This window comes from Sturnira hondurensis, unplaced genomic scaffold (assembly GCF_014824575.4).
Source record: "Sturnira hondurensis isolate 20B ecotype Veracruz unplaced genomic scaffold, ASM1482457v3 Scaffold0009244, whole genome shotgun sequence".
Taxonomy (NCBI): domain Eukaryota; kingdom Metazoa; phylum Chordata; class Mammalia; order Chiroptera; family Phyllostomidae; genus Sturnira; species Sturnira hondurensis.
In genome coordinates, this window is record NW_028081875.1 from 4,174,238 (window position 1) to 4,201,979 (window position 27,742).

Here is a 27,742-nt window from a genome sequence, read left to right on the forward strand (position 1 = left end):
CATCTGTCTGTTTATGTTGATTCCTATTAAAAGTGTTTTTCTCCACTCCAAGGTTCTATACATCTTATGCAGGTGTACTTGGATACCTTAGTCTGCCTACTGCCTTAGTCACTGTTAGACTTAGTCAGAGCCTCAGTTTTTGCCCCCTACTGAGTGTCTGTTAATTAGTCTTTTGGTCTGTGATCGTCTTTGCCCCTTCTGTCTCCCTCACCTACTTGGAGTGATCTCTGTGCAGTATAATTCTGATTCCCATGGTCTTTAGAACAGGTCAAACTCCCCAGCAAGGTTTTCAAGGTTATTCCTGTTCTGACCTTTGCCTCCCAACCCATCCCTTGTCATCCATCTTATTTCTGCCTCATCTGGCAACATTTGAAAGTAAGACAAAGCAGCAGGTTTTCCCCTGCTCCTACGCCTTGAAACTCCTTAGTCTGCCTAACATGCCCTTCTGTGCCTGGCTCACTCCTGTGTATCCTTTAGGATTTAGTTCAAGGGTGGTTTCTCTTTGTTTTGTTTTGTTTCGTTTATTTTTGATACAAATTTGTATCATTCTGAATTGACATATGTGATATAGAAAAATTAATGGAACTTCACTTTCATACAAATTTTATTTTTATTATTTATTTAAAAAATTTTTCAATTACAGTTTATACTCAATAGTATTTTATATTAGTTTCAGGTGTTTTAATTTTATAGTTTAAAAAGTTTATTTTACATTTTAAATTATAGTTTATATTCAATATTACTCTTTGTTAGTTTCAGGTATTTTTATTTTTATTTGAAATTTTTTCTAATTTGAATACTTTAAAACTTAGAGAACAAAATTCAATAGAGTAAATTGAACAGATATTATTGGCTTTTTCAGTAAATATTCTCTTTTTAACATTCAATATTATTTTATATTTGTTTCAATATTATTTTATATTAGTATGGCATAGTGGTTAGACAGTTACATAATTTACGAAGTAATTCCCCTGATAACTAGCACTCACCTGGCACCATATCTAGTTATTATAATATTATTGACTATATTTCTTATTCTGTACATTAGATCCTGTGACTGTTTTATAACTACCAATTCCTGTTTTATAACTACTTAATTCCTTCATCTTTTCTGTCAGGCAATCTCCTCAGTTTGCTATTTCTGTTTTGTTTATTTATTTTGTTCTTTAAATTCCACATATAGCCCTGGCTGGTGTAGCTCAGTGGATTGAGCACGGGCCTGTGAACCAGAGGATCATGGTTCCATTCCCAGTCAGGGCACATTTGTGGGTTGCAGGCCAGTTACCGGCAGGGGCCAGTTCCCAGCAGGGGATGCACGAGAAGCAACCATACATCGATGTTTCTCTTCCTCTCTCCTTCCCTTCCCCTCTAAAGATAAATAAATAATTTTAAATAAATAAATAAATAAATAAATTCCACATATAAGTGAAATCATATTTGTATATGTCTTCTCTAACTTATTTCACTCAGCACAATACCCTCTATGTCCGTCAATATTGTTACAGATGGCAAGATTTCATTCTTTTTTTAAAGGCTTTATTTTTTATTTTTTTTAAAGATTTTATTTATTTATCTTTAGAGAGGAAGAGAAGGAGAGAAACATCAGTGTATGGTTGCCTCTCATGAGTCCCCTGCTGGGAACTGGCCTGCAACCCAGGCATGTGCCCTGACTGGGAATTGAACCACGATCGTGTGGTTTGCCGGCCTGCACTCAATCCACTGAGCTACAGCAACCAGGGCTCATTCTTTTTTTTATGGTTCAGCCATATTTAACTCTATATATGCACCACTTCTTTAACTATTCTTTTATTGATGGACATGTAGGTCACTTCCATATCTTGGCTACTGTAAATGATGCTCTAGTAAACATATAGGTGCATGTCTTTTTGATTTAGTCTTGTGGGTTTCTTCAGATAAATACCCAGAAGTTGAATTGCAGGATTCTTCATTGTCTCTTGGTATAGCCTTTGTTTCAAAGCCTGTTTCATCTCACGTAAGTATTGCTACCTCAGCTTTTTTTTCTGTTTGAATTCATTTTCATTAAACATCCTTTTCCATCCCTTTACTTGTAGTCCATGTGTGCCTTTCTCTCTGAAATGAGTCTCTTATAGACAGTGTACATATAAGGGTCTTGTTTTGTTATCCATTTAGCCTCTATATGTCTTTTGATTGGAACATTTAATCTATTTACATTTAAAGTAATTGTTGATAGATAGGTGTTTATTGCTATTTCTTATTTAATTTTTTATCTTTTTTCCTTTTCTTTCTTAAAGAAGACCCTTTAACATTTCATGTAATACTGGGTTAGTGGTGATGAACTACTTTAGCTTTTTCTTTTCTGGGAAGCTCTCTATATGTCCTTCAGTTCTAAATGAAAGCTTTGCTGGGGAGTTGTAGGTCTTTGGTTTTCATTAGGCTGAGTATTTTGTGGCAGTCTCTTCTAGCCTGCAAAGTTTGTGTTGAGAAATCAACTGACAATCTTATGGGAGCTCCATTGTAGGTAACTAACATTTTTTCTGTTGCTGCTTTTTAAGGCTCAGGGAATCACCAGGGCTGGGTGAACAGTGTTATCCAGGTGGTAGAGACTCAGATAAGGTGTGGGCTTATGCCTACAGGTGGAGGGCTCTGGAATAGAGCAATAGCTTCTGCTAGTACTAGTGTCTGGGAGAAAGCTGCCCCTCCAACTCTTGTCCCACCATACAATTCAGTTTCTCATTGTATGTCCCTGATACTTTTTGATCTTTTGCCCTGGTGCTGGAGTTGAAAGCCAGTGAGTCTGAGTCAAAGTCTGAGCATAGGCCCTTTAAGAGGAACGCTTGGGCCTTCAGAGAGCCCTCTATCCCTCAGACATAATCCTGCTCACTTTCACAGCCAGAAGTTGTGGGGACTTCTCTTCATGGCACTGAAACCCTGAGCCTGGGTTCCTGGTGTGGGCCTGGGACACCTGGCTCTGAGGTGGGGGACCTCTGCAGCAGATATATCCCTCCCAATTTTTAACTGCCACACATGGATGTGACACTAGCCTGTGCAGCATCTCTGGCCCTCCAATCAGTCTTGATGTGGCTGCTTCTTTATTTCTTATTTGTGTTTATATTCTATTTCTATATAAATTTCTATTCTATATAAATATGTATATTCTTAATATTCTAGCTGGACTTCTGGTCTGCTGGACTTCTGCACCATAAGACACACCTAGGTTTTATAGGAGGAAAATAGGGGAAAAATTTTGAAGCAAAAAATGTGGTAAAAAATGCGTCTTATACTGTGACAAATATGGTATTTCTCTGATGATTATGATGTTGAGCATCTTTTCATATGTTTATTGGCCATCTATGTGTCCTCTTTGGAGGAGTGTTAATTGAGATCCTTTATTTTTTTAGTTGAATTGATTTGGGGTTTTGTTTGTTTGGTGTTGAGTGGTATGTGTTTTTTGTATTGGGTTGGCCAAAAAGTTTGTTTGTTTCTGTTAAAAAAAAAGACACATTTTCATTTTCATCAGTAACTATTGATTTGGCTATTTTGAGTATGTTGGCTGTCTCCCATGTGGTGTAACATTGATTGTTCTCAACGTCTGAATTTGATGACTACCAACTTCAACTGGTCTACCCCATCATGGAGAATTGTCCAGCAAAAAATCTCTAGCACATATCTTTGCAAACCACTTTTGACATGTTCGATCAGTCACAGCACCTTGTCCATACACTGCACAAATCTTCTTTTGCATTTCAGTTATGTTTTTACCTTTTTTAAAAATTACTTTATTGTTGTTCAATTACATTTATCTGTATTTTCCCCTCTACACTTCCCCCACCCCAACTTTCTTGAAATAATAAAGCATAATATGCCAATAATGTGTATTTTCTTCCATCTTGAGTATTAAATGGCTACATAAAAATTCTCCAATTTTTGCGGGGTGGTGAGTTGGGATGGGAGTAATAGACAGAAAACTGTACTTGAAAAATAATTAAATAAATTAAAAAAATTAAAATCCTGAAACAAATTCTTCAATTTTTGTATTTTTAAATGCATGTTGATATGACACCTGTGACAGTACAATCTAACACAGTTGTTTTGAATGAAATGAAAAACAACTAAGTGCTCCTAGAGCCAGCTTACAGGAAAACCAAATGAACTTTTTGGCTAATCCAGTAAGTTTTGGATAGTAAACATCTTATTGAATGTGTCATTGGTGAATAACTTCCCCCATTCAGTAGGTTGCTTTTTTTTCTCTTGTTGACGGTTTTCTTTCCTGTGCAAAAACTTTTTTAGCTTGATGTATTACATTTGCTTATTTTTATTATGTTTCTCTTGTCTAAGGAGAAAATAATTCAGAAACAAAAATTGTTGAGAGAAATGTCAGCGTTTGCTGCCTATATTTTCTTCTAGGAGTTTAGTGGTATTGAATTTTACATTTAAGTCTTTAATTCATTTCAAGTTTATTCTTTCATATGGTGTAATAAGCTGATCTAGTTTAATTTTGTTCCATGTATCTGATTTTCCAGCACCATTTATTGAATAGACTTTCTTTAACCCATCATATGTTCTTGCCTTGGGTAGTCTCCCTTTGGAAGTGTACCTTGTCTATACTCCCTTGTGTGTGCACTGACATTGCTGATGTTCTTGCCTTTTCCCCTTAGGGTTGTAGCTTTTAGAGCTACATGGTACCTGGTACAAAAGGGGCACCTAAGAATATTTCTTAATGAATCAAATAAATAGTTGATTCAGAGGTAATTTGTTTTAATTACTTATACTGGTACCAATTAAAAGTACTGTCTATAGCTTATTGATTTGCAGTGCTTGGAGAGAATTTCATTGATATCAAAATTGTATTGATTCTATTTTTATTTACTTTTAAAAATCACCTTTATTCAACTTTTTGAGTTTAAAATTTAGGGTTTTTTTAATTTTAGTCCACTGTTATAGAAATTTAAAGTCTACAAATTTACCTTATTTTTAGCTTTGACTCATTTTTTTAAAAGATTTTATTTATTTAACTTTAGACAGGAGGGGAAAGAGAGAGGGAGAGAAGTATCAATTTATGGTTGCCTCTCATATGTTCCCTGCCAGGAACTGGCCTGCAACCCAGGCATATGCCCTGACTGGAAATTGAACTCTGATCTTTTTGTTCACAGGCCCAATCCACTGAGCTACACCAGCCAGGGCAGCTTTGACTAATTTTTATATATAGCATTTACATTGTTGGCATTGTTTAGTTTATACTTATAACATTTTTTGTAAACTTGAGTGTCACTCAAAAGAGTATTTTAAAATTCCTGAAATAGTTGAGAAGTTTTAGTTTAAACTCAGTGGTGGATCTTTAATATGTTGAGTTTGCTTATGACCCGTGAAATTCCTCCTTTGAGAATTTTATTCACATGGATTTCAAAAATAACTTCTAGTAAATGTTTATGACTTTTAGGATCTTTGAAGTGATATTTCTCTACATACAAATCTATTAAATCACTCTTACTACATTTAACTCTGTTGTATTGTACTTCTGGCTTGTTTTATATGTCAAAATAGATCATTAAAATCTTCCATTATAAATGTATTTTCTCCTGTGTCTGTATTTGTTTTATTTTCATATATTTTATTATTTTATCTGTATGCTATATTATTGGTTGCACAAAGGTTTTTGAGTATTGATAACTAAATTGTAAATTACATTTTATTTATTTTTTTCCAGTGGTTATTATTTTTTTTAAGACTTTATTTATTTATTTATCTTTAGAGGGGAGGGAGAGAGGGAGAGAAACATCAATGTATGGTTGCCTTTCGTGCGCCCCCTGCTGGGAACTGGCCTGCAAGGAACCGGCCTGCAACCCAGGCATGTGCCCTGACTGGGAATCGAACTGCAATCCTCTGGTTTGCAGGCTTGTGCTCAACCCACTGAGCTACATCAGCCAGGGCTATTTTTTTGTTTTAATTATTGTTCAGGTACAGTTTTCTGTCCTTTACTCCCATCCCAGCCCACCCCCACAGTCTGCCCCACACTCCTCCCTTTTCCACCCCCCTAATTTTTGGCCATGTGTCCTTTATACTTGTTCATGTAAACCCTTCCCCGTTTTCCCTGAAATTCCCTCCCCTCACCCCTCTGGCTACTGTCAGCCTGTTCTCTATTTCAGTGTCTTTGGTTATATTTTGCTTCCTTGTTTGTTTTGTTGTTTAAGTTCCTGTTAAAGGTGATATCATATGGTATGTGTCTTTCACTGCCTGGCTTATTTCACTTAAGATAATGCTTTCCAGTTCCATCCATGCTGTCCCAAAGGGTAGGAGCTCCTTCCTTTTTATTTTTTTATTTTATTTAATTGTTGTTTAAGTACAGCTTTCTGTCTTTTACTCCCATACTCTGTCTTTTTCTGTCTTGTATCTCTTTTGAAATAATTTTATTCATTTTCTTGTTAGCCAAGGAAAGTATGGCCTTTTGAATAGTGTTCTAAGCAAGCATTAGATTTACTACAGTGTTTGAAAGCACAATTTCATTCTCAGTTATCTTTATAAAATGCCCATTCTCCAGGTTCTGTGTTTCTATCATGTTAGAATATGAGTATCTTCCTTAAGTTTGGACATTTTCTTATGTCTGCCTGTGTGTGTAAGCTAAAATAATAATTCCCATAGTTTTCCTTTTTGTCATTTTCACTTGTCTATTTGTGCATGGAGTGCTTACCAGGAAGCATTTTGTGCCAGGCACTATTTTTGACATTGGTAATACAAGATGGCTAATATAGGATGTGGGGGCGACTTTTCCCGCAAGTCTCCTGTCCGCCATGGATGAAAGTAAACACTACCAAGACATGATCTGCTTGGGGAGAAGAGGTGGCCAGTTTCTCAGAGGAAAAGGCCTTGAGCCCCTTCCTCCAGGGGCTTTTATTAGGTTGTAATACACAAGAATACAAGGTGGCAAGAATCAAACAGTAGATAACATTTCAAAGAAATCTGAGGGCTTAGTCTGAGTCAGTGTCTGTCAGGAAGGGGGTTTTACAGAAACTTTAGGGTTTCCTGCTCAGACCCTTAACATAGGAATGAAAGCACTCTTAGCAGAGCAGGTTTCACAGATTTTTTAGGAATTCTTTGTGATGCCAAATTTTTCCCCAGATCTGCCCTAGCAAGGCAAGGAGCTGCACCCCTCCCCATTAGGTATTCAGGCTTAATTAGAGCCCGAAAGCGCTTCTCCCAGAGGACATGGGGACTTGGGCTATGCCACATAGCTGGGGGGCAAGGGTCCATTGCTCCCTCTTTGTTACAGCCCCCTGAGTCCTTTCATGATGCCCTCCCAAGTGATCGAGTCTGGCTTAGGTTGCCCCTCACTGTGAGGAGACTTATCCGTCATGGACTTCCAACCGTGCTTTGGGGGCAGGGAGGAAACTAAGGCTGCATTTGCTACCAGAGACAAGCTTTGACTCCTGTAGCTCTCATTCTGGAGGTCACTTGCTCATCCTTAGCCATGGGAGGTACTTATAATTCCTGAAACCAGGCAGAGCGGTCCTCAACAATAGGGTCTCTTTTCTCAAGGAATCCAGCATCTAATGGTGAAGTGGGCCCTGTGGCCATCTAGCTGAAAAGGGATGTGGTGATAGTTATGGTTGAATTGGGCCTTTATCAAAAAATGATGTTTGAGTTTGGTCATAAAGACTGAAAAGTATCTGTCAAAATGGAGCTGGGCTGTCCTTATTCAGTAACAACATGGCTAGTGATTAGATAATTATACGAAGAAAAGCATTTTTTAAGATAAAAATGTAGTCATCTTATGTTTGAGATTATGTAATTTCTTATTTTAGCTCTATTTCTCTTAAACTATGAGGTCCCAAACAGATGTTGACACTCAGAAAGTTTAATGAAAACATATCGTCCATGTCAGGAAGTTGAATCATTTTTAATAAGAAATGAGTGGCTAGGCCCAAGACAGCTGAAGAATAACTTGCCCTCCCCATAAGTCTACCTGGAAGTGTTCATGCCTCTTGGCTCCTGCTCACATGGGTCCTTCTGAGACCATCCTTATAGCACAGGCATTCACAGGATGTTTCTTTTAAACCTAACTGTTTAGTTCTCATTGTAAGTTTTCTGAACATTTATAACTTGAAAGGTAAGTAAGACTTCTTTTCTTTAAGACCAAACTTTCTGTTTTCTCTTTAGTCAACATTTCCTTTACCTAGGGCCCTTTTGTAATATAGCTAGTTTCAGGGATAGTTTCTCTCCTTGTCCTCTAGGTGTAGTTAGTCATTGTTTTCGTATACCTTATATGAATTAGTATGTAATATTTTCCTCGTCCTTCACTGTCTTCTGTTTCTAAGTGGAGTAGAAATCAAATGTAAATATCTTGGGGTGTGTTGCAATCATTTGGTAATAATTTGAAAAAAAAAGTTTCCCACCCAAATTTAATGAGAATCAGCAATTTTAAAGTACACCATAGCATCTTGTATAAACTCCAGCTTACATTTCACATTATTCATGGTCATGCAGTAGGTTCTGAAGGAAAAGGTACTATGGATAATCAGTTAAAAGAATGACAGATTCCCTGTTGTGCTGATCAGTTAGTAACACCTAATTTCGATTTCTGGGGTGCTATAATGGATTACTGTGTAGATGTAGCTGAGCACTGAGCATTAAACAGAGCCATATGTTTTTCAGAAGAGTAATATTTATTGGCACTATGTGGCTTTGCTGAAATTTTTTACTTTATTCTCCAGTGAAGCTACAGATAAGATGTCAGTAGCTTATATGGCATTTGCAGTAGTGTAGCTTAGAATAATGGCTGCAGTAGAAATGCCATATTGTATTTGCCTCAGGAAAGGTAGGCTGCATCTGGGACTTTCAAGGGATAGGCTTATCATTTAGATACAGATGATTGTGTGTGTCTTTATTTTTAATTGACCTTACAGACTTTAGTATATAAAATTGGCCCTTGCAGTATTTGGGTACAAAGAGAAATTTCTCTGTGGATGATGTTTCAGCCTTGTTGTTGTTGTATAAGTTTCTGTCTGTTAGGTTATACTCTAGTGGCTCTAATATTGGGCATGGTATTTCATATCTAAACATTACTGAGTATTTGTTGAGTGTCTTTAAAGTCCATGCACTTTGTAAATCTGAACACTTTTATCCAGATAGGCCTGACATAACAAGTTATAGACTATTTGTGTCTAACTGACAGTATCCAAGCATCTAGATACACATCATCCTGCTGTATTCTTTATTTTCCTGCTTATTAAAAAAAACAAAGTTTTTCTTTGTTGCATACTAAGAAAAAAAACCTAAACCAGGAAAACTGAGAAGTAGTTTGGAAAACTGAAAAGTTTTCAGTGCCAAACTGAAAAGATTCAGTGCCAAATTGGAAATAGTGGACACACCAGGCATTCATCTAGTCCAAGATAAGATCTATCCTGAATCTCTAATTTTCTCAGTGTCTTCTATAAGATATTTTTAAATTAAGTGGCAAGATGGGATCAGAAGATGTCCCTGTAATGTAGCTGATGTGCCAAATCCCCTTGGAGGAAAATGTGTGAGAAAATAGGACACTAGTCTCTGTTGTACCATTTGCTCAGGGAGGAGGCAAAAAAAGTATGAGACTCAGTGGACCCAGGCTTCCATCAATCAATGTGGGGCAGCAGCCAACTGATAAGAAACATTGTCAGCAGAGACTGTGTCCCTGAAGTAGGATACACGTCTATTAATTCTACAGCCTCTTAATATGATGAGACTATTATAATTAATCATTCAAACTTTATTGTGGCAGACATAGAGGTGTGTTCCTTACATCCCCCCTTCAAGAAAAAATTTGCTGTTCAGCTTCAAGGAATGGATTAACTGGCAGCCTGCAGCTGTTAATGCCTTCAGCTTTCCAGCCAGGGTCAGCCCCTTATTATGGTCACCAGCCAATGACTGAGTGAGGCAGTGGTCTTGGTATTTGGGCACTTGGGGCTCCTCTAACACACCATCTTTGCCCCGGAGTTCTTTCCATTTGTCAGCTCTGTGTGGTGGCCTGAGGCTCCTTGGCCAATCGTGCTTTTTCATTTCTCTTTCACAGATGCTACCCCCAATAAATCATTAGCTTGCCTAAGTCTACTGCAGTATCTGTTCCCCAGAGAACTCAACCTGCAACAATTGTTCATTTTTTTATCAATCATACCAAATTTGCCTCTGTAGTTAATTTTTTACTAAAGAGAAAGTATGAGTTAAAGAATCATAAAACTTAGGTGAAAGTGGAGGCCATCTTTCTGTCTTTAGTCTGGTGACTTCCTAGTCCATCTCCACATTGTCCTTATTCCAGGCCCTAGAGTTGCTTGTTTGGCCTGGCAGCAACCTGATTGCTGAGACCCTCCTACTTTCCTCAGTTCCAGAGTCATTGGTTTACACATACTAACCTCTGTTTGGGTTCTCTCGTAATGTCTGGACAGCTCTCTGAAGTCTCATGCCTGTCTGTATCATCTTCTGTACCTCATGGGGACAGAATGAGGTTTATATTCTTTAACTAGGGCAGTGCTCATGTGGGTTCTTATTAAAATATTCTCTAGAGAACTATTGTTTTTTTTTATTCTCACAAGAGAGTATGCTTATTGATCTGAGAGCGAGAGAGAGAGAGAGAGAGAGAGAGAGAGAGAGCGCGAGCGAGCAGGGTGGGGGGAGGAGAGAATGAGAGAAACATTTATGTGAGAGAAACACGGATCAGTTGCCTCCCATATAAGCCCTTTGGTATTTGGGATGACTCTCCAACTTCTGATTCCTTTTTAGTGTAATGGAACTGAAAACATAATGTAGTTTCTGCATTTAGTTCCTTTTGTATGTTATCCATATAAACTTCATGTTGGTGTGTGTATATTAAAAGGCGAAGACCTCTTTTGTTTTTTTCCCTCTCAAAGAGCCACTTTCCTCTGCACGATTTATAGATGGATCTTTCCTGCCTGGCATTTGGTGTCTGGCTAAGAAATGTTTGGGTTCTCTGAACAGCAGTTAACAGTGAGCACCCTGATTTAATATTGAAATCACTTTGTTACATGGCATCAATTTTTCCCAAATTTGACAGCATCTTTAACTTTTTCTAACTACTTGTGCATATATCATAGACATTCCTATTTCTTTTTTTCCTTTTAATTTAATTTTATTATTTTATTATTTTTATTTTTGTTTAATTCTTGTTCAAGTACAGTTTTCTGTCTTATATTCCCAGCCCTGCCCGCCCCCCGCCCAGTGCTCCCCACCTCCCTCCCATTTCCGCCCTCTACCCTTAGTTATTGTCCATGTGTCCTTTATACTTGTTCATGTGAGTCCATCCCTTTTTCCCCTATGATTCTCTCCCCTCTCCCCTCTGGACCCTGTCAGCCTGTTCCGTATTTGACTGTCATTGGTAATATTTTGCTTGCTTGTTTGTTTTGTTGTTTAGATTCCTGTTAACGGTGATATCATATGGTATCTGTCTTTCACCGCCTGGCTTATTTCGCTCAGCATAATGCTTTCCAGTTCCATCCATGCTGTTGCAAAGGGTAGGAGCTCCTTCTTCATTTCTGCTGCATAGAATTCCATTGTGTAAATGTACCATAGTTTTTGGATCCATTCATTTACTGATGGGCAGCTAGGTTGCTTCCAACTCTTGGCTATAGTAAATTGTGCTGCTGTGAACATCGGGATGCATACGTTCTTTTTGGATTGGTGCTTCAGGGTTCTTAGGATATACTCCTAACAGTGGAATTGCTGGGTCAAAAGGCACGTTCATTTTTAGTTTTCTTAGAAAATTCCATACTGTTTTCCATAGTGGTTGTACCAGTCTGCAATCCCACCAACAGTGAAGTAGGGTCCCCTTTTCCCCACAACCTTTCCAGCACTTGTTGTTTGTTTCTTGGTTTATGATAGCCATTCTGACTGGTATAAAGTGGTATCTCATTGTGCTTTTAATTTGCATCTCTCTGATAGCAAGCGATGTTGAGCATCTTTTCATGTGTCTCTGGATCCTCTGTATGTCCTCCTTGGAGAAATGTCTGTTGAAGTCCTTTGCCCATTTTTTAATTGGGTTGCTCATCTTCTTTGAGTGGAGTCGAGTGAGTTCTTTGTACATTTTGGAGATTAAACCTTTGTCTGAGGTATCATTGGCAAATATGGCTTCCCAAGCCGTTGCTTCTCTTTTTATCTTGATACTGTTTTCCTTAGCCATGCAGAAGCTTTTAATTTTGATGAGATCCCATTTGTTTATTCTTTCTTTTATGTCCCTTGCTCTAGGAGACATATCAGTAAAAATCTTGCTGCATGGAATATCTGAGATTTTCCTTTCAGTGTTCTCCTCTAGGGCTTTAATGGTGTCACGGCTTATATTTAAGTCTTTTATCCACCTTGAATTGATTTTGGTGTATGGTGTAAGTTGGTGCTTGAGTTTCATTTTTTTGCATGTAGCTGTCCAGTTCTCCCAACACCATTTGTCGAAGAGGCTATTTTGACTCCATTTTATGTTACTGCCCCCTTTGTTGAATATTAATTAACTGTAGAGAGTTGGGTTTATTTCTGGGCTCTCTGTTCTATTCCATTGGTCTATGTGCCTGTTTTTATGCCAGTACCAGGCTGTTTTGATTACAGTGGCCTTGTAATACAGTTTGGTATCAGGTATTGTGATCCCTCCTACTTTGTTCTTCTTTCTCAAAATTGCAGCTGCTATTCGGGATCTTTTATGGTTCCATATAAATTTTTGAAGTGTTTGTTCTATGTCTGTGAAATATGTCATTGGTACTTTAATAGGTATTGTATTGAATCTGTACATTGCTTTGGGTAGTATAGACATTTTGATGATGATAATTCTTCCAATCCATGAACACGGCATATGTTTCCATTTGTTTGTGTCTTCCTTGATTTCTTTCTTCAGTGTTGTATAGTTTTGTGCATACAGGTCTTTTACCTCCTTGGTTAGGTTTATTCCCAGATATTTTATTTTTGTTTTTGCTATATGGAATGGGATATTTTTCTTGATTTCTGCTTCTGCTGTTTCATTGTTAGTATACAAAAATGCCTTTGGTTTCTGGAGATTGACTTTGTATCCTGCTGTTTTGCCAAATTCCTTTATTAGTTTAAGCAGTTTTTTGGTAGAGTCTATAGGATTTTCCATGTACACTATCATGTCATCTGCAAACAGTGACAGTTTTGTTTCCTCCTCTCCTTTTTGGATGCCTTTTATTTCCCTTTCTTGTCTAATCACTGTGGCTAAAACTTCCAATACTATATTGAATAGAAGTGGCGAAAGTGGACAACCTTGTCTTGTTCCTGATCTGAGTGGAAAAGATTTTAGTTTTTGTCCATTGAGTATGATGTTGGCTGTAGGTTTTTCATATATGGCCTTTATTATATTGAGGAATGCTCACTCGATTCCCACTTTGCTGAGTGTTTTTATCATGAATGGGTGTTGTACCTTATCAAAAGCTTTTTCCGCATCTGTTGATATTAGCATGTGATTTTTGTCTTTGCTTTTGTTTATGTGATATATGACATTTACTGATTTGAGTATATTGAACCATCCTTGCATCCCTGGGATGAATCCCACTTGGTCATGGTGTATGATCTTTTTGATGTATTGTTGGATGTGATTCGCCAATATTTTGTTGAGGATTTTAGCGTCTATGTTCATCAGTGATATTGGCCTGTAGTTTTCTTTCTTTGTTGAGTCTCTATCTGGTTTTGGAATTAGGATGATGCTGGCTTCATAAAAACAGTTTGGGAGTCTTCCATCATTTTGGATTTTTTGGAATAGTCTGTGAAGAATAGGGTTTAGCTCTTCCTTAAATGCTTTGTAGAATTCTCCTGTGAAACCATCTGGTACAGGGCTTTTTTTATCACGAGTTTTTTTATTACTGCTTCAATTTTATCTGCTGTTAATGGTTTATTCAGGTTTTCTGCTTCTTTTTCATTGAGTTTTGGAAGATTATATTTTTCTAGAAATTTGTCCATTTCACCTAGGTTTTCAAATTTCTTGGCATACAGTTGTTTATAGTAATTTCTTACAATCCCTTCTATTTCTGTGGACATTCCTATTTCTAATTTTCAAAACAAACATACCAACACTTGACACATCAAGTTTCTTCTTTGACCTGTGCACATTGTCTTTAGCTTCTGTTTTACCTACTTCATCCTTACTTTCTTAGGGGAATTCCAGTGCACTGATATCTCTGGGGTTTCTTCTCATCTTTTCATTTTAAGTTCCCTCCCAGAGGGATCACATGTACATACATCTTCAGCTGTTCCCTATATCCTGTTATCATCTAAATCCTGCTCCTGCATTCTAGACTGATATGTTCAATTGCCTAGAAGATCATTTCCACTAAGATACTTCTTTGACACCTCATATTTCAGGATGTCCCAAACTAAACTAGACATGCTTCAATTCTGGGATTCCTTCTGGATTTGGTATCTTAGATAAAAGTATTGCCATCTATTAAGCCCTTAGGGAGTCATTGCTGAGTCCTCCATTTACCATAATTCTACCTGCCCATCCTGACAATTTCACCTCCTTACTGTCACGATCGAATGTTTCTCCTCTTTCTTGCTGACAGTGGTGCAGGCCATTTCATTCCTCATCTGAAGTACTACCATTTCTTCTTGGTGCACATTTCTGCTTCTCTCCTCAGTCATCTTAAATTCACCTATAACTGGAACCTGAATAGGTACTGTGCACTGCTCTGTGAGAACATTAACCCCAGACTCACCTGCCTTTTCTGCCTCTCCAGTCCCATCTCTTCCAGTCCTTGCCCATCTACCAGTGAAGCAGACCCTCTTGCTGCTGCTGTTTCTTTAAGACACTGAACTGTCTTTGCCTGTTAGCATTCACATATGCTCTTCCTTCTGTTTCTGTTCTCCACTAGGTTAATTTAATCCTGTACATCTTAGCTCACATGTCTTCTTTTCCAAGAAGCATTTTATGATGCCCTTACTGAGATGACATACTTTCCCCCCTCACCTCTGCAGCACCTCAGACAAACTTGTATCAGGCTTTCCCTCCCTCTCCTTATTGATATTGGGTTGGCCAAAAAGTCTGCTTAGTTTTTTCTGTGAAATAAAACACACATTTTTCATTTTCACCAGTAACTTTATTGATAGTTCTCAATGCCTCAATTTGATCACTGTCAATTTCAACTGGTCTACCAGACCACGGAGCATCATCCAGCAAGAAAGCTCCAGCACAAAACTTCACAAACCACTTTTGGCGTGTTTGATCAATCATAGCACCTTGTCCATACACTGCACAGATCTTTTTGCGCTTCAGTTGTGTTGTTACCTTTCTTGAAATAATAAAGCATGTTATGCTGAAAATATTGCATGGTTTCTCCCATGTTCAATATTAAAATTGCTACACAAAATTTCACCATTTTTTAAATGCACACTGTTAGGATAGCTGTCACAATACATTCTAACAAAATTGTTTCAAATGAAGTTAAAGACAACTAAGCGGTAGTAGAGCCATCATATGGAAAAAACTGAAAGACCTTTTTGGCCAGCGTGGTAATTCCTTTACTGTCTCTCTTGCTAACTAATCACAAAACCCTTAGAAGTAAAAACTGAGTATTTCATTCACATTTATTTTATTTCAGATGTTAAGTTTAGTATCTAGTATGTAGGTATTTTTCATTAAATAGGATTTGATACATATACACACCACATTGTATGTGTCTCTGTGTGTGAGTGTATGTTAGCATTATCACATGGTAAAGTAAGATGTACTTTAGAGAAAGATCTTAAAAGATAACAAACCAACATATTCTAGGGGAAGTCTTCAAAGAAAATGTAGGAGAACATTAACTTTAGTGGTTTTCAGCATGTGGTCAGCTCTGCACTGCTTTTAATATATAATCAAATAATCTTCGATATAATTTGTACAGCATTGTTGTCTGTGTAGATGTGTAATTTGAAGAATTTGTAATAAATAATGTGACTAAGTACATTTATATTTTACTACTTATGTTTATCAAATCTTGAAAAATTAGTTTTTTAAACTTTTTTGTTTGAGTTTTCTTTACTAAGGATTAAACTATGACCACATATTTTAATGTAAATATTGTTAGGCCAATGACATTTAAGGAAAGACAAAGTATATTTCAGTTAATGTAAACATAGGACCATAGCAAAGATCAGGCTTACCTATAAAATTCACAATTTCACAAATTAAAGGCTTTCAAAAATCCCTTTAATGAGTATTTATTGAGCACATACTGTGTGCTAGTCATGCTGTAGGTGCTGGGGATATTTCAGGGAACAAGATGAAGGTATTATTGCTTTTATGGGGCTTATACTCTGTTGGAGGGAATATTGCTTTGAAATGACTGAACCAAGATCCTTTCCCTAGATGAGGACTATGAAGATAGAACAGGTGATGCAGAGAGCACCAGTGGGGTGTTATAGGATGGAGGCCTCTCTTGATAGAATTTTAAAAGGCCTCCATGAAGAGGTGACATTGTAGTGAGACCTGGATGCTCAGGTTATCCCTTCTGTGCAGGGCTATGGGTGAAGAAGTATCGAGACTGAGGGAAGAGTCTGTGCCATTTCAAGTCATGTTTGATGGAAGTTTACTTGTTTTGCCTTTTCCCAGAAGTTTTTTTCCTTTTTAATATATTTTATTGATTATGCCATTACAGTGGTCCCATTTCCCCCGCTTCATTCCCCTCCACCCTGCACCCCCTTTCCCCACCATTCCCCCCCTTTAGTTTATGTCCATGTGTCACAATTTCTTTAGGTTCTATATTTACCATACTATTCCTGCCCTCCTCCCTGTCTATTTTCTGCCTACCATCTATCCTACTTATTCTCTGTACCTTCTTCCCGCTTCTCCTCCTCCCACTCCCCTGTTGCTAACCTTCCATGTGATCTCCATTTGTATGGTTCCGTTCCATTCCTGATCTAGATGTCCTTTTAGTTTGCTTTTGTTTTAGGTGTGGTTGTTAATAACTGTGAGTTTGCTGTCCTTTCACTGTTCCTATTTTTATCTTCTTTTTCTTAGATAAGTCCCTTTAACATTTCATATAGTAAGGGCTTGGTGATGATGAACTCCTTGAATTTGACGTTATCTGAGAAGCACTTTATCTGTCCTTCTATTCTAAATGAAAGCTTTGCTGGATAGAGCAATCTTGGATGTAGGTCTTTGGATTTCATGAGTTGGAATACTTCTCCCCAGCCCCTTCTTCTTCTTCTTCTTTTTTTTAGGGGTTAAAACAGTATTTATTTTTATTTTTTGTCTTTTAAAAAAATTTAATTATTGTTCAAGTACAGTTTTCTGTCTTAAATTTCCAGCCCTGCCCAGCTCCCCACCTCCCTCCCATTTCCACCCCACACCTTAGTTATTGTCCATGTGTCCTTTATACTTGTTCCTGTGAATCCTTCCCCTTTTCCCCTGTGATTCTCTCCACTCTCCCCTCTGGTCCCTGTCAGCCTGTTCTGTATTTCAGTGTCTTTGGTCATATTTTGCTTGCTTGTTTGTTTTGTTGTTTAGGTTCCTGTTAAAGGTGAGATCATATGGTATTTGTCTTTCAGCACCTGGCTTATTTCACTCAGCACAATGCTTTCCAGTTCCGGCCATGACGTTGCAAAGGGTAGTAGCTCCTTCTTTATTTCTGCTGCATAGAATTCCATTGTGTAAATGTACCATAGTTTTTGGATCTATTCATTTACTGATGGGCATCTAGGTTCTTCCTAGCCCCTTTTTGCCTGTAAGGTCTCTTTTGAGAAATCAGCTGACAGTCTGATGGGAACTCCTTTGTAGGTGACTGTCTCCTTATCTCTTGCTGCTTCTAGAATTCTCTCCTTCATTTTAATCTTGGCTAATGTAGTTATGATTTGCTTTGGTGTGTTCCTTCTTGGGTCCAACTTCTTTGGGACTCTCTGAGCTTCCTGGATTTCCTGGAAGTCTATTGCCATAGCCAGATTGGGGAAGTTCTCCTTTATTATTTGTTCAAATAAGTTTTCCACTTGGGGCTGTTCCTCTTCCCCTTTTGGTACCCCTATAATTTGGATGTTGGAACATTTAAAGATGTCCTGGAGGTTCCTACATTTCTGGCCATTCCTCATTTCTGGCCATTCCTGGCCTCTCCTCATTTTTTTAAATTCTTGTTTCTTCATTCTTTTCTGTTTGGTCATTTTTTTCTTCTTTCTGGTCCACTCCATTGATTTGAGTCCCAGTTTCCTTTCCATCACTAGTGGTTTCCTGTGCATTTCCCTTCATTTCAAAGAGTTTAGCCTTCATTTGTTCCTCTAATTTGTGACTAAAATCAATCAGTTCTGTGAGTATCCTGATTGCCAATATTTTGAACTGTGCATCTGATAGGTTGGCTATCTCTTGGTCACTAGAAGTATTGGCTCTGGGGCTTTGAGCTGTTCTTGAGCCACAATATTTCGGTCTGTTCATGCCTGTTATGTATGACGGGCGGAGCTTTAGGTGTTCATCAGGGTGGGGCATCCCAGTTGCTGGGTTGTGACCCTGTATGTGGGGGCGGGGCAATGGGTCTTGTTCTGCTCTCTCTCTCCAATTTATGGCCCCTGTACTGCTTCCTGCAAGCCAGCCTGGCCCCCTGGTGCCAGCTCCTGGGTGTGTGGGCCTGTGCAACCCCCAGGAGCCTGTGGGTCTCTCCAACAAACTCTCTGTGAGCCTGAGAGCTTCTCTCGGCACCTCGACCCTGAAAGTTTTTCCAAGTGGTGCTTTCAGGCTTTAATTCCTATCGCTGGGGCCTTAGCCTGCCTGGTCTGTCTCACTGCTCGCTCCTTCACCTACACGCGAATGTGTGACCTTGGTCAGCCAGTCACCTTGTGCCCTCACTGGGTCCGCCTGTTGCCACCCCACACGTGGGATCTGCCAACCACCACCTTTGCTCCTGGGTCAGTCCGGCTGCTTTTTCCTGCTTCTTACTCTGCCCCTCTTACTGGTTTAGCTGCATGGTTCGTTGTTGTTGGGCTTCTGTACAGTTCAATTTTCTGTGTGTTGTTAGCCTTTTTGTTGCTAAAACTTTGTCATCTTTAAACTTGGTTGTGCAAGGAGGCACAGTGTTTCCACCTACACCTCTATCTTGGCTGGAAGTGTCCTTTCCAGAAGTTCTTACATATCTCTTTATTGTCAAGTGAGAACAAATTAAGTAAATACATATGTATTGTTACTGACCCAGTTAAAAAGTTAAGACAAAACCAAACCAAACTAAACCCCAAGCAGATTTGAATTCAGAAGGCAGTTTATTAGCTGCCTAGAAATACAATTATCAGGAAATCTGAATATAAAATATTTACCTTAATCTTTCAAAATGGTAGAGAATTAGGTGTACATCAGTGATTTTCAACATGTGTGCCACAAGAATTTTTAAAACATGCAATACGAGATTAGTCAGGAACACTGACCTCTTTTGCCATAGATTGTCAAATAAAAGCAAAAGGACAACAGTCAACACAACATAATAAAAAATATACCTATTTTTCTGGCAGATTGATAAAAAATATATTTTTTTGGTGTGCTGCAGGATTTTAGTATTTTGTGTGTGCCATGAGATGAAAAAGGTTGAAAATCTCTGAGCTAGATAAACCTAGATGGAGGATTTTCATAGTAAAATAGTAAAGTATTATCAATACCAAGAAACATTATTTTGTCTAGTTTTGTAGTTCTCCTTTTTTTTTAAAAAAAAGAAAAGGTAGTTGCAGATAAAGTAGAAGGAATCATGATACCCAGGGATAACTTGCCAAAACTTGTTCTAGAGTGAAAAATGTATAACCATCATTGGTTTGTTTGTCTGTTTTTGGTGGGGGGCTGTTTTTATTAGCCAAATATTCTTGTGTATCATGAATTTGTCTTTTTGGTATGTTCAAATGGGCAGATGCATAACTACAGTCCTAAAACTTATGTTTAGCAGTTATTAATTTCAAGAAATTTTTGCCACTAGTTTCATTTTTTTTACTCCATAGAATTGTTTATGGTCTCATCCTCTTTTGTTCATCTTTCTTCCCAACTCTGTTTCTTGTCCAGAGACTAACAATGAGTATAATGGAAATGGGAAGTGAAAGGTGAAAAATAAGAAACCTGGGCAACATGACATTTGAGAAATTACTCTTTTAATATTTAACTAGTGGGAGTGATTTGATTAAGATAAAATTTTCATTTCATTTTTTTTGCTTTTGTTTGTTATTAGGAGGAAATTAAATGTGGGACAGGAATCTCTTTAAAACATTCAGGGAAGCTTGCATGGGGCAAGTAAAAGAAACAGTCCCATAGGAGCACAGGATAAAGTACAGTGTTTATGTTATTGCACATAATTTTTTCTTTTCTGAAACGTATATAGTAAGTAATATGGATCTATCATGAAAATGTGTCATTTCATTTATAGTTTATTTTCTTATGATTTTTTGTTTGTTTTCTAGAAAATACTGCAGTTTCTACCTGAACGTATTTTCTTCCGATGGCATTACCAGAGTATAGGTAAGAACAAATCAGTATTTTTCAAATAACATAGATTTCTTCTCATCAAATTTTCAGTAATGTTTTATATAATTAACACCATCAAGATAGGTTGTAGCAAGCAATATTAACAAGGTATGCTAGTTCAAACTGAGACAAGACCAGCCTGGACTTGAGGAAATATAACATTCATCTATGCTAAAATGTAGTTTGTAGACCAGCAGCATCTTCAACAGAGAGCTTTTTAGATTTTATTTATTTATCTTTAGACGGGTAGGGAAGGAGAGAGAGAGAGAAATATTAGCGTATGGTTGCTTCTTGTGCATCCCCTGCCAGGGACTGGCCTGCAACCCAGGCATGTGCCCTGACTGAGAATTGAACCACAATCCTTTGGTTTGTGAGCCTGTGCTCAATCCACTGAGCTACACCAGCAAGGTCACAGAGAGCTTTTTAAAAATGTAGAATTTCAGTTCCCAGCCAGATGTACCAAGTTACAGTCTTCATTTTAACCAGAGCACTTTTGGATTCCTGTGCAAAAGATTTGGTAAAATATGATCTTGAGAATTTTTCTTAAGTAATTTTACGTTTTTACTTATAAAAGTATCTTGTTCTTCAAGCTTTACTCATTGATTTAAAATTCTTCTGTTTGAATGCTATAGGATGTGGCAGCAAGAAGGAACTTGAGCTACAACAAGTTACTATGGCTGCCCTTTCTGTCCACTTGACATTGGACAGCATTTCAACTCAAAATAAAATTTATAGCACAATTAGAGTGCCATATTTTGCTGTGTGTAATGTATACTTTTTTGCCTAAAATTTTGGAGGACAAATAAGGATGTGTATTATACATGGGTAGTACCTGAAATACCTTGTATCTGTTCTTGTGTTTTGTAATTATTAGTTATATAAAATTTCTTGTACCATAATATGTTCAAAAATTGATGCTAAAATTCCTTTATAATACAAACCACAAGTATACATAAAAGATGTTATGCTTGATTTTGTCTGAGTTCCTTTGAACTATTGTCTTTAAAAAATTTTTTTTTCCTGCTCTGATTAGGTGTTTTCCCCTACCTTGTATTCCAAATTGCTGATTTGACCCTCTGCTCTATCTGATTTGCTTTTGATTCCTTCTGGTGTATTCTTCATTTCACATACTGTATTGTTCATTTCTGACTTCTTTTTCTTTTGACGTTCTCACTAAGTTCTTTGAACAACCTTCTAATCATTGTTTTGAACTCTATCGAGTAGATTGTTTGCCTCCATTTGGGGCATGTTTTTTGTCTCCCCATTTTAGCTGCCTTTCTGTGTTTGTTTCTTTGTATTGGATAAATCTGCTACTCTCCCAGTGCTGGCCAGGTGCATTATCAGTAGATGACTGTGGGAACCAGTGGTGTAGTTTCCCTGATTATTTCATTCAGCTACCCCAGAAGTTTCCTTTGTGTGGGTAATATGAGCCCTTCTGTTGTAGTTGAGCCTTGGTTGCTATTGGCATGTTCATGTTCAGCGTGGGTTTGACCCTCACGCTGGCTTGCTGTGAGTGTTAGGTAGTATAGGGTAGTAAACTAAGGTAGGGAGGAGGAGAGAGACATGGCTTACCAGTTGACTCAGCAATTATAAGCCTAGTCCAATAAGATTGCTGGGTGTTCAGAACATCACAAGCAAAGATGGCACAGGAGGAAGGGAGACGTTGAGACTCTGTGCTGGGAGAGGGAGCCTCTGTAGCAATTTTACTAGCTATTAAGACGAAGAGCCTTTACTAGCTGAAAAAGAAAGCCTTTGTATCTGTATACTATTCCTGAGGTTTAGAAGGGGAAAGAGAAGGGGGAACCTAGAAGCTGACTAAGGTATATAACCCTTGAACCCTAGGAGTTGGCGCAGCAGATTAGCTGAGTACCCACTTGAAGCCTCAGCTCAAGTGTATAGAAAAACTTACTATCAACTTTATTTCCTCTATACATGGGGTGTTCAGACTAGCCCGATGCCTGCTTGAAGCTTTGTGCTTGTACGTATTTCATAAATAAGCTTACTATCTCATTTCCATAATACATGTTTGTCTCTTTCTTGAATTTGTCTCTTGCAAGCGAGACAAGAACTGAGGAGGAAAATTGGGGTGGATGTTGGGAGCCCTGACTTGGGTCTCTCCCCGGTAACATGAGGATTGGTCATGGCCATAGTGTTAAGAGCAAGGCCTGACCCCATGAAGCAGAATTCATCCCAGTTCGGTCTGATGCCTGTAAAACCTCCATGTGGGTGTGGTGCTTATGGAGCTAACTGGATTTTGCTTTGTTGTGGTCTGAAGCCAGCTACCAGGTGTGTTCGTTCTTGGGCCTTTTGGGGAGAACTCCAGTATAGGTTAATGTCACTCACTGCCTGTGGCAGGCCCTGGGCTGCATGTTAGGAGTTACAGAGTGATCCACAGTGGTTGCTGCCTGGGCTGGGACTGGGTTTGCGTGGGAGGGACCAAGCTGTGTCCTGCGGCTGGCTACCACCAGTACCAGGCCTTGGGTATGGTAGCAGAAATCCCAGGGCACCCTGAGACTTCCTGCTGTTTTCTGGGTCTTTGCTCAGCTCTACCATTGAAAGAGCCTTTGGGGTAGGTTTTCAGGGAATCAACAGGTAAGAGCAACATAGATTCTTTTCTTTTTTTTTTTGATGGCTAATTTATTTTATTTTTATTTTTTAAATATTTTATTGTTATTACAATTGTCCCAGTTATTCCCCCTTTGCCCTCTTCTGCTCCAGCCCATCCTCCCCCACCCCCTCACTCTCACAGCCATTCCCCACCCTATTGTCCATGTCCATGGGTCATTCATGCATGTTCCTTGACTAGTCCCTTCACCTTCTTTCCACTTTTACCCCACTCCCAAGAGCCATACAGACTAAATCTAGGCACCAGTGCCAATGTGAGGCTGCTCAACAAAAGTTTCAGTGCACACTGAGGCCAGCCACCAGCCACCTGGGACCTGGGGATCTTCGAATTGGGGCGTGGTCTGAGGGTGTCATCAGGGTGGAGCTAGTAGAGTTCATCAGGCTAAAGAAGATCAAAATTTGGCTATGTGAAGGGAGGGCCCAGCACAGGAATGGCGGTGCTCATCCAGTCTGTAGGAAGTTGGCCTTCGCTCTAAAGGTGAACAACTTAGCCTCTCTGCGTATGTCTCTGGCAGCCACCAAGTCTGCCTGGAGTTCCCCATTTTAAGAACAACCCTGTTCTTAAAATGGGGAACTGTAACGTGGTCCCATGCTGGTCACCACCTGCAGAGAGCACAGTGGTGTGTAAACTGGGTAGGGCAAGGCCTCAGGGAGTTGCCAAAGTGGAGCTAGTGGAGCTTTCTAGGCTAATGCTGTGAGGATGCAAGTTGGGCTCAACACAGGAAGTATGGCATGGGTAGTAGGGTGAACATAGAAAAGTACCCTTGCCCTGATAGTCACACAGCTCAGTTTCTTTTTCTGTGTAAAAGGCATGCCCTGAGCTTAGCCAGAATACTTTGAGACTTTTTAAAGAAACACTGCAGCTCAGGCCCAGGCTGGGTGCTGTTCAGGATGTGGCCAGTGCAGTTTCTTAGGCTGATGTTGTTGTGGGGAGAGTGTTCTATCCAGGAAACATGGCTTCTGTGGGTGTTGTGTGAGAAAGGGACTCAACACAGGGACATTAGCAGCTTTCTCTCTGGCCCTCTCCTCAAAGCCACATAACTCAGTCTCTCCATGTATGCTTCAAGTGCCCTTGCAGCTGCCCTTCCTTACCTAGAGCTCACAGTGAGTTCCTGTGAGAAAGATTTTGTGCATTGTCCTTTTAAGAGGATGCTTGAGTTTCCAACAACCTTCCTTCTCATCTAGGCAGGTGGGGTTCCTGCTGAATTTCACTGACAGATGTTCCTCTTCCTGGCACTGGTGATTTGGGCTGGGGAGCTTCCCATGGGGTTGAGATTCAGTACCTCAGAAGCTAAGATATCCCTCTGGATTTTCAACTGCTGCACATGGGTTCAGGGCCAGCCCTTTTTGTGCCTCCACTTCACTACTAGTCTCCATGTGGCTTTTTCTGTATATCCTTAATTATAAGGCTTTTCTTCAGCTAGTCTTCAGATGGTTATCCAGGTTGATTATTCGATAATTTAGTTGTAATTTTGATGTGGTCACGAGAAAAGGTAAGTGCAACTTCCACCTTCTTTGCCATCTTGGGTAGGTACTCTGAAATATATTTAGAAACTTAAAGCTTGGTTTACATACCACTGATTCAGTTTGCTTTCTGTCTCATACTACAAATGGCAATGACCCCAAGCATAAAAGCTTAAAATAATGGCAGCATCTATATTCTGACAAGTCTTAAAAGCTCTCAGACCTACTGGATAGCTACATTTTATCCTGAGAAGGAAGAAAGTAATTTATAACATCAACTGCTACAGTGTTTGAAGTCTGTTTCTTAATCACCTCGTTCTATTGGGTCTTCAGGAAAAAGAGACATTCTATTTCTCTTAAAACTCTTTATAGAAGGAAAAAAATAGTCCTACAGTTTTTCTTTGTTTATTGTTTTGAAGGTTGTGTGGTTGCTATATAAATCATTGAAGGAGGGTGCGTCTTTGAACTCTTAAGTTTTGCAGTTGTAATGAACACACGTTCATTATTCCAGACAGTTAGAGATATTGCTTCAAGTCATGTTAGAGAGTAAGAAGATTAGGAAAATAGCTGACACAGCCCTCAAGTCTGGTGTATGTTTATTTACTACTTGACTATTCAGAAATTGTTATTACTGATTACCAATTGAAAAGAATTATTTATCAAGATTTTCCTGAAGTCATATTTAGGCCAATAAATCATGATAGATAAAGGTGGCTTCTTGAAGTCTTATCCCTGTGAAATAATGGAATTGACATGGAGTGAGGAGATGATAGAGAAGGGCACATCAGCAAACCAAGGATATCAGCAAACCAGGGGGGCAAGGAAAGGCTGTGGTACCCCTTCATGTGCCCATGTGGCATCAGTACAGGACTCAAGTTATATATGTGTTTGATTTAAGAGGGTTTAACTACTCACTGCTCTAGAAAGCAGATTTCCTGTCCCATTCAGTGTTGTACCTACATTCAATAAATATTTGCTGGGTGGGTGGAAAGATATTTTATGCTAGAGATGCTTTATGTTAAAAATGTTAAAAATAAGTAACCTTGGACTTAAAAGAGTGGGCTCAGGTAGTGAAAAATTCACACATGTACAGTACCTCATATGTGTTTTATATGAGTCATAATTGAATCTAGTTTGTTCAGTTAGATTTTTCTCATCCATTATATAAACACCAAGGGCATAACTAAACTGCACATTGGTTTGTGACCTTTTAAGGGTGGCTCTGGCTTTATGCCTTGGGCTACCCAGTGGCCTCATATTACCAGGGATATGGACATGACCTTTGAGCAGCTTCATTTCTAGGGCTCACTGGGCTCTAACCTCTCCTCAGGAGTTGGAATTTGACAGGTCTTGAGTTTGACAGTCAGGCTACACCATCGCTCACTCTTTCTGAGGCAGCACTGTCTCCCAATGTCCTTCATTATTAGACTCCTTTAGAGGTGCATCAGAGCCCAGCTGAGCTAAATCTAGGGTCCCTGCATGCCTCTGTGTCCACCAGGGATAACTGGATTTAATGCCTCCTCAGCTCACTTGGTGTCTTCTCAGGGTCCTCTTTGGAGTGCTCTTACCATCAGTGTTCTGCATTTCTTCCCTTCTTCCCACTTTGTGATCTTCCCTCTGGAAATCCTCTTTATGGAGTCAGTAGCAACAGCCATACTGACTCAGTTCAGCCTCTTGTGTTCATCTCTTTGGCCATGTGAAACCTGGCTCTTCTCTGAGGCTTCTCTGTGTTTCTCAGGGGTATGCAGGTAAAAATAATATTTTTTGTTTCCAAGGCTGATTCTAGGCATTATCCATTATCTATCTCCCTTGCAGAAACCTCTCTCCTTTGGCTATGCCACCTTGTCTTTTCCCTTGTTGCTGCTATATCCTCTTGCTTTTTAAAAAATGCCTTTGTTCTTTCTGTTCTTTTTCTTTATGTCAAGTTACCCATTAACCCCTTGATCTCAATACCCTCTATGGTTTCCTTACTATATCTTCTGGTCCATTGTCACCTGTTGACCTCTGACTGACTGCAACCTTCATTCTCCTGATCTTTCACTGAGTCACTTCCAGGCTACTTGCTTTGCTTTTTATTTTTTTAAAAACCAGATTATTCCTTGGAGTATAAGTGACATACATATTTAAAATGTACATTTTTCTTAGTTTTGACATAGATGTATACCTGTAAAACCATTACTACCATCAAGATAATGAACATAGTCATCACTCCCCAAAGTTTTCTCACGATCCTTTCCCAGTTTTCCCCATGTTATTCCCTAGTCCCAGGCAACCATTGGTCTGCTTTCTGCCAGTATAGATTAGATTTTCTACAGTCTTATAGAATCCGGCAGTGTGTACTCTTTTTTGTTTGGCTTTTACTCAGTTTAGTTATTTTGTGATTCATCTGTGTTGGTACATATATTAATAGTTCATTTGTTCTTATTCTGAGTAGTACAGAATTCCACTGCATGGCTATAACATAACTTATCTGTTCACTTGTTGATAAACATTTGGGTTGTTTCTAGCTTGGCCTCAAATAAAGCTTTTTTGTTTGTATACAAATCTTTGAGTGCCCATGTGCTTTTTTATCTCAAGAATGGAATGGCCGAATCATACAAAAATATATGTTTAACTGATAGACTATTTTCCAAAGATGATGTGCCATTTTACATTTCCACCCGGAAGATGAGAATTCTCATTAACACTTCACATGTTCAGCCTTTTTATTTTAGTGGTAATGGTATCTTGCTGTGGTTTTAACTTGAATTTCTCTTATGACTAATGAGATGATCTTGAGCATCTTTTCATATGCTGTTTGCTATCAGTATGTGGTGAGGTATATGTTCAGTGGTATTGCTCAATATTTATTATTTATTATTTATATAAAATTGTATTTATTAAGAGAGGGAAAGGCAGGGAGAAAGAGAGGGAGAGAAACATCAATGTGTGGTAGCCTCTTGCACGACCTGCCCCCCAATGGGGACCTGGCCTGCAACTCAGGCATGTGCCTTGACTGGGAATTGCACTGGTGATCCTTTGCTTTAAGAGGATCACCCAGCGCCCAATCCACTGAGCCACACCAGCCAGGGCTCTTCTTGAAGTTTTATACTTACATATTTCGCATTTAGTTCCTTGAATCATTTTGAGTTAATTTTTGTTAATTTCAAATTACTCTAGTGGACTACTGCTTCCTTGTATTTGTTATAGACATTCTGATGCCAGAAGGTCTGTGTTCCTGCTCCACTCTCAGCTCTCAGCAGACCT

At 38.8% G+C, this 27,742-nt stretch overlaps 1 protein-coding gene across 4 annotated transcripts in view; it reads left to right on the forward strand.

The window, feature by feature from the left end:
- Window positions 1–27,742, forward strand: part of RALGAPA2 (Ral GTPase activating protein catalytic subunit alpha 2) — a 381,676-nt gene that overhangs the window by 57,039 nt on the left and 296,895 nt on the right. For all 4 annotated transcript variants that reach the window (XM_037057016.1, XM_037057018.1, XM_037057015.1 and 1 more), the window contains exon 4: window positions 20,344–20,401. In XM_037057016.1, coding sequence (XP_036912911.1) covers window positions 20,344–20,401 — 58 coding nt within the window. The remainder of the gene's footprint in view (window positions 1–20,343; window positions 20,402–27,742) is intronic.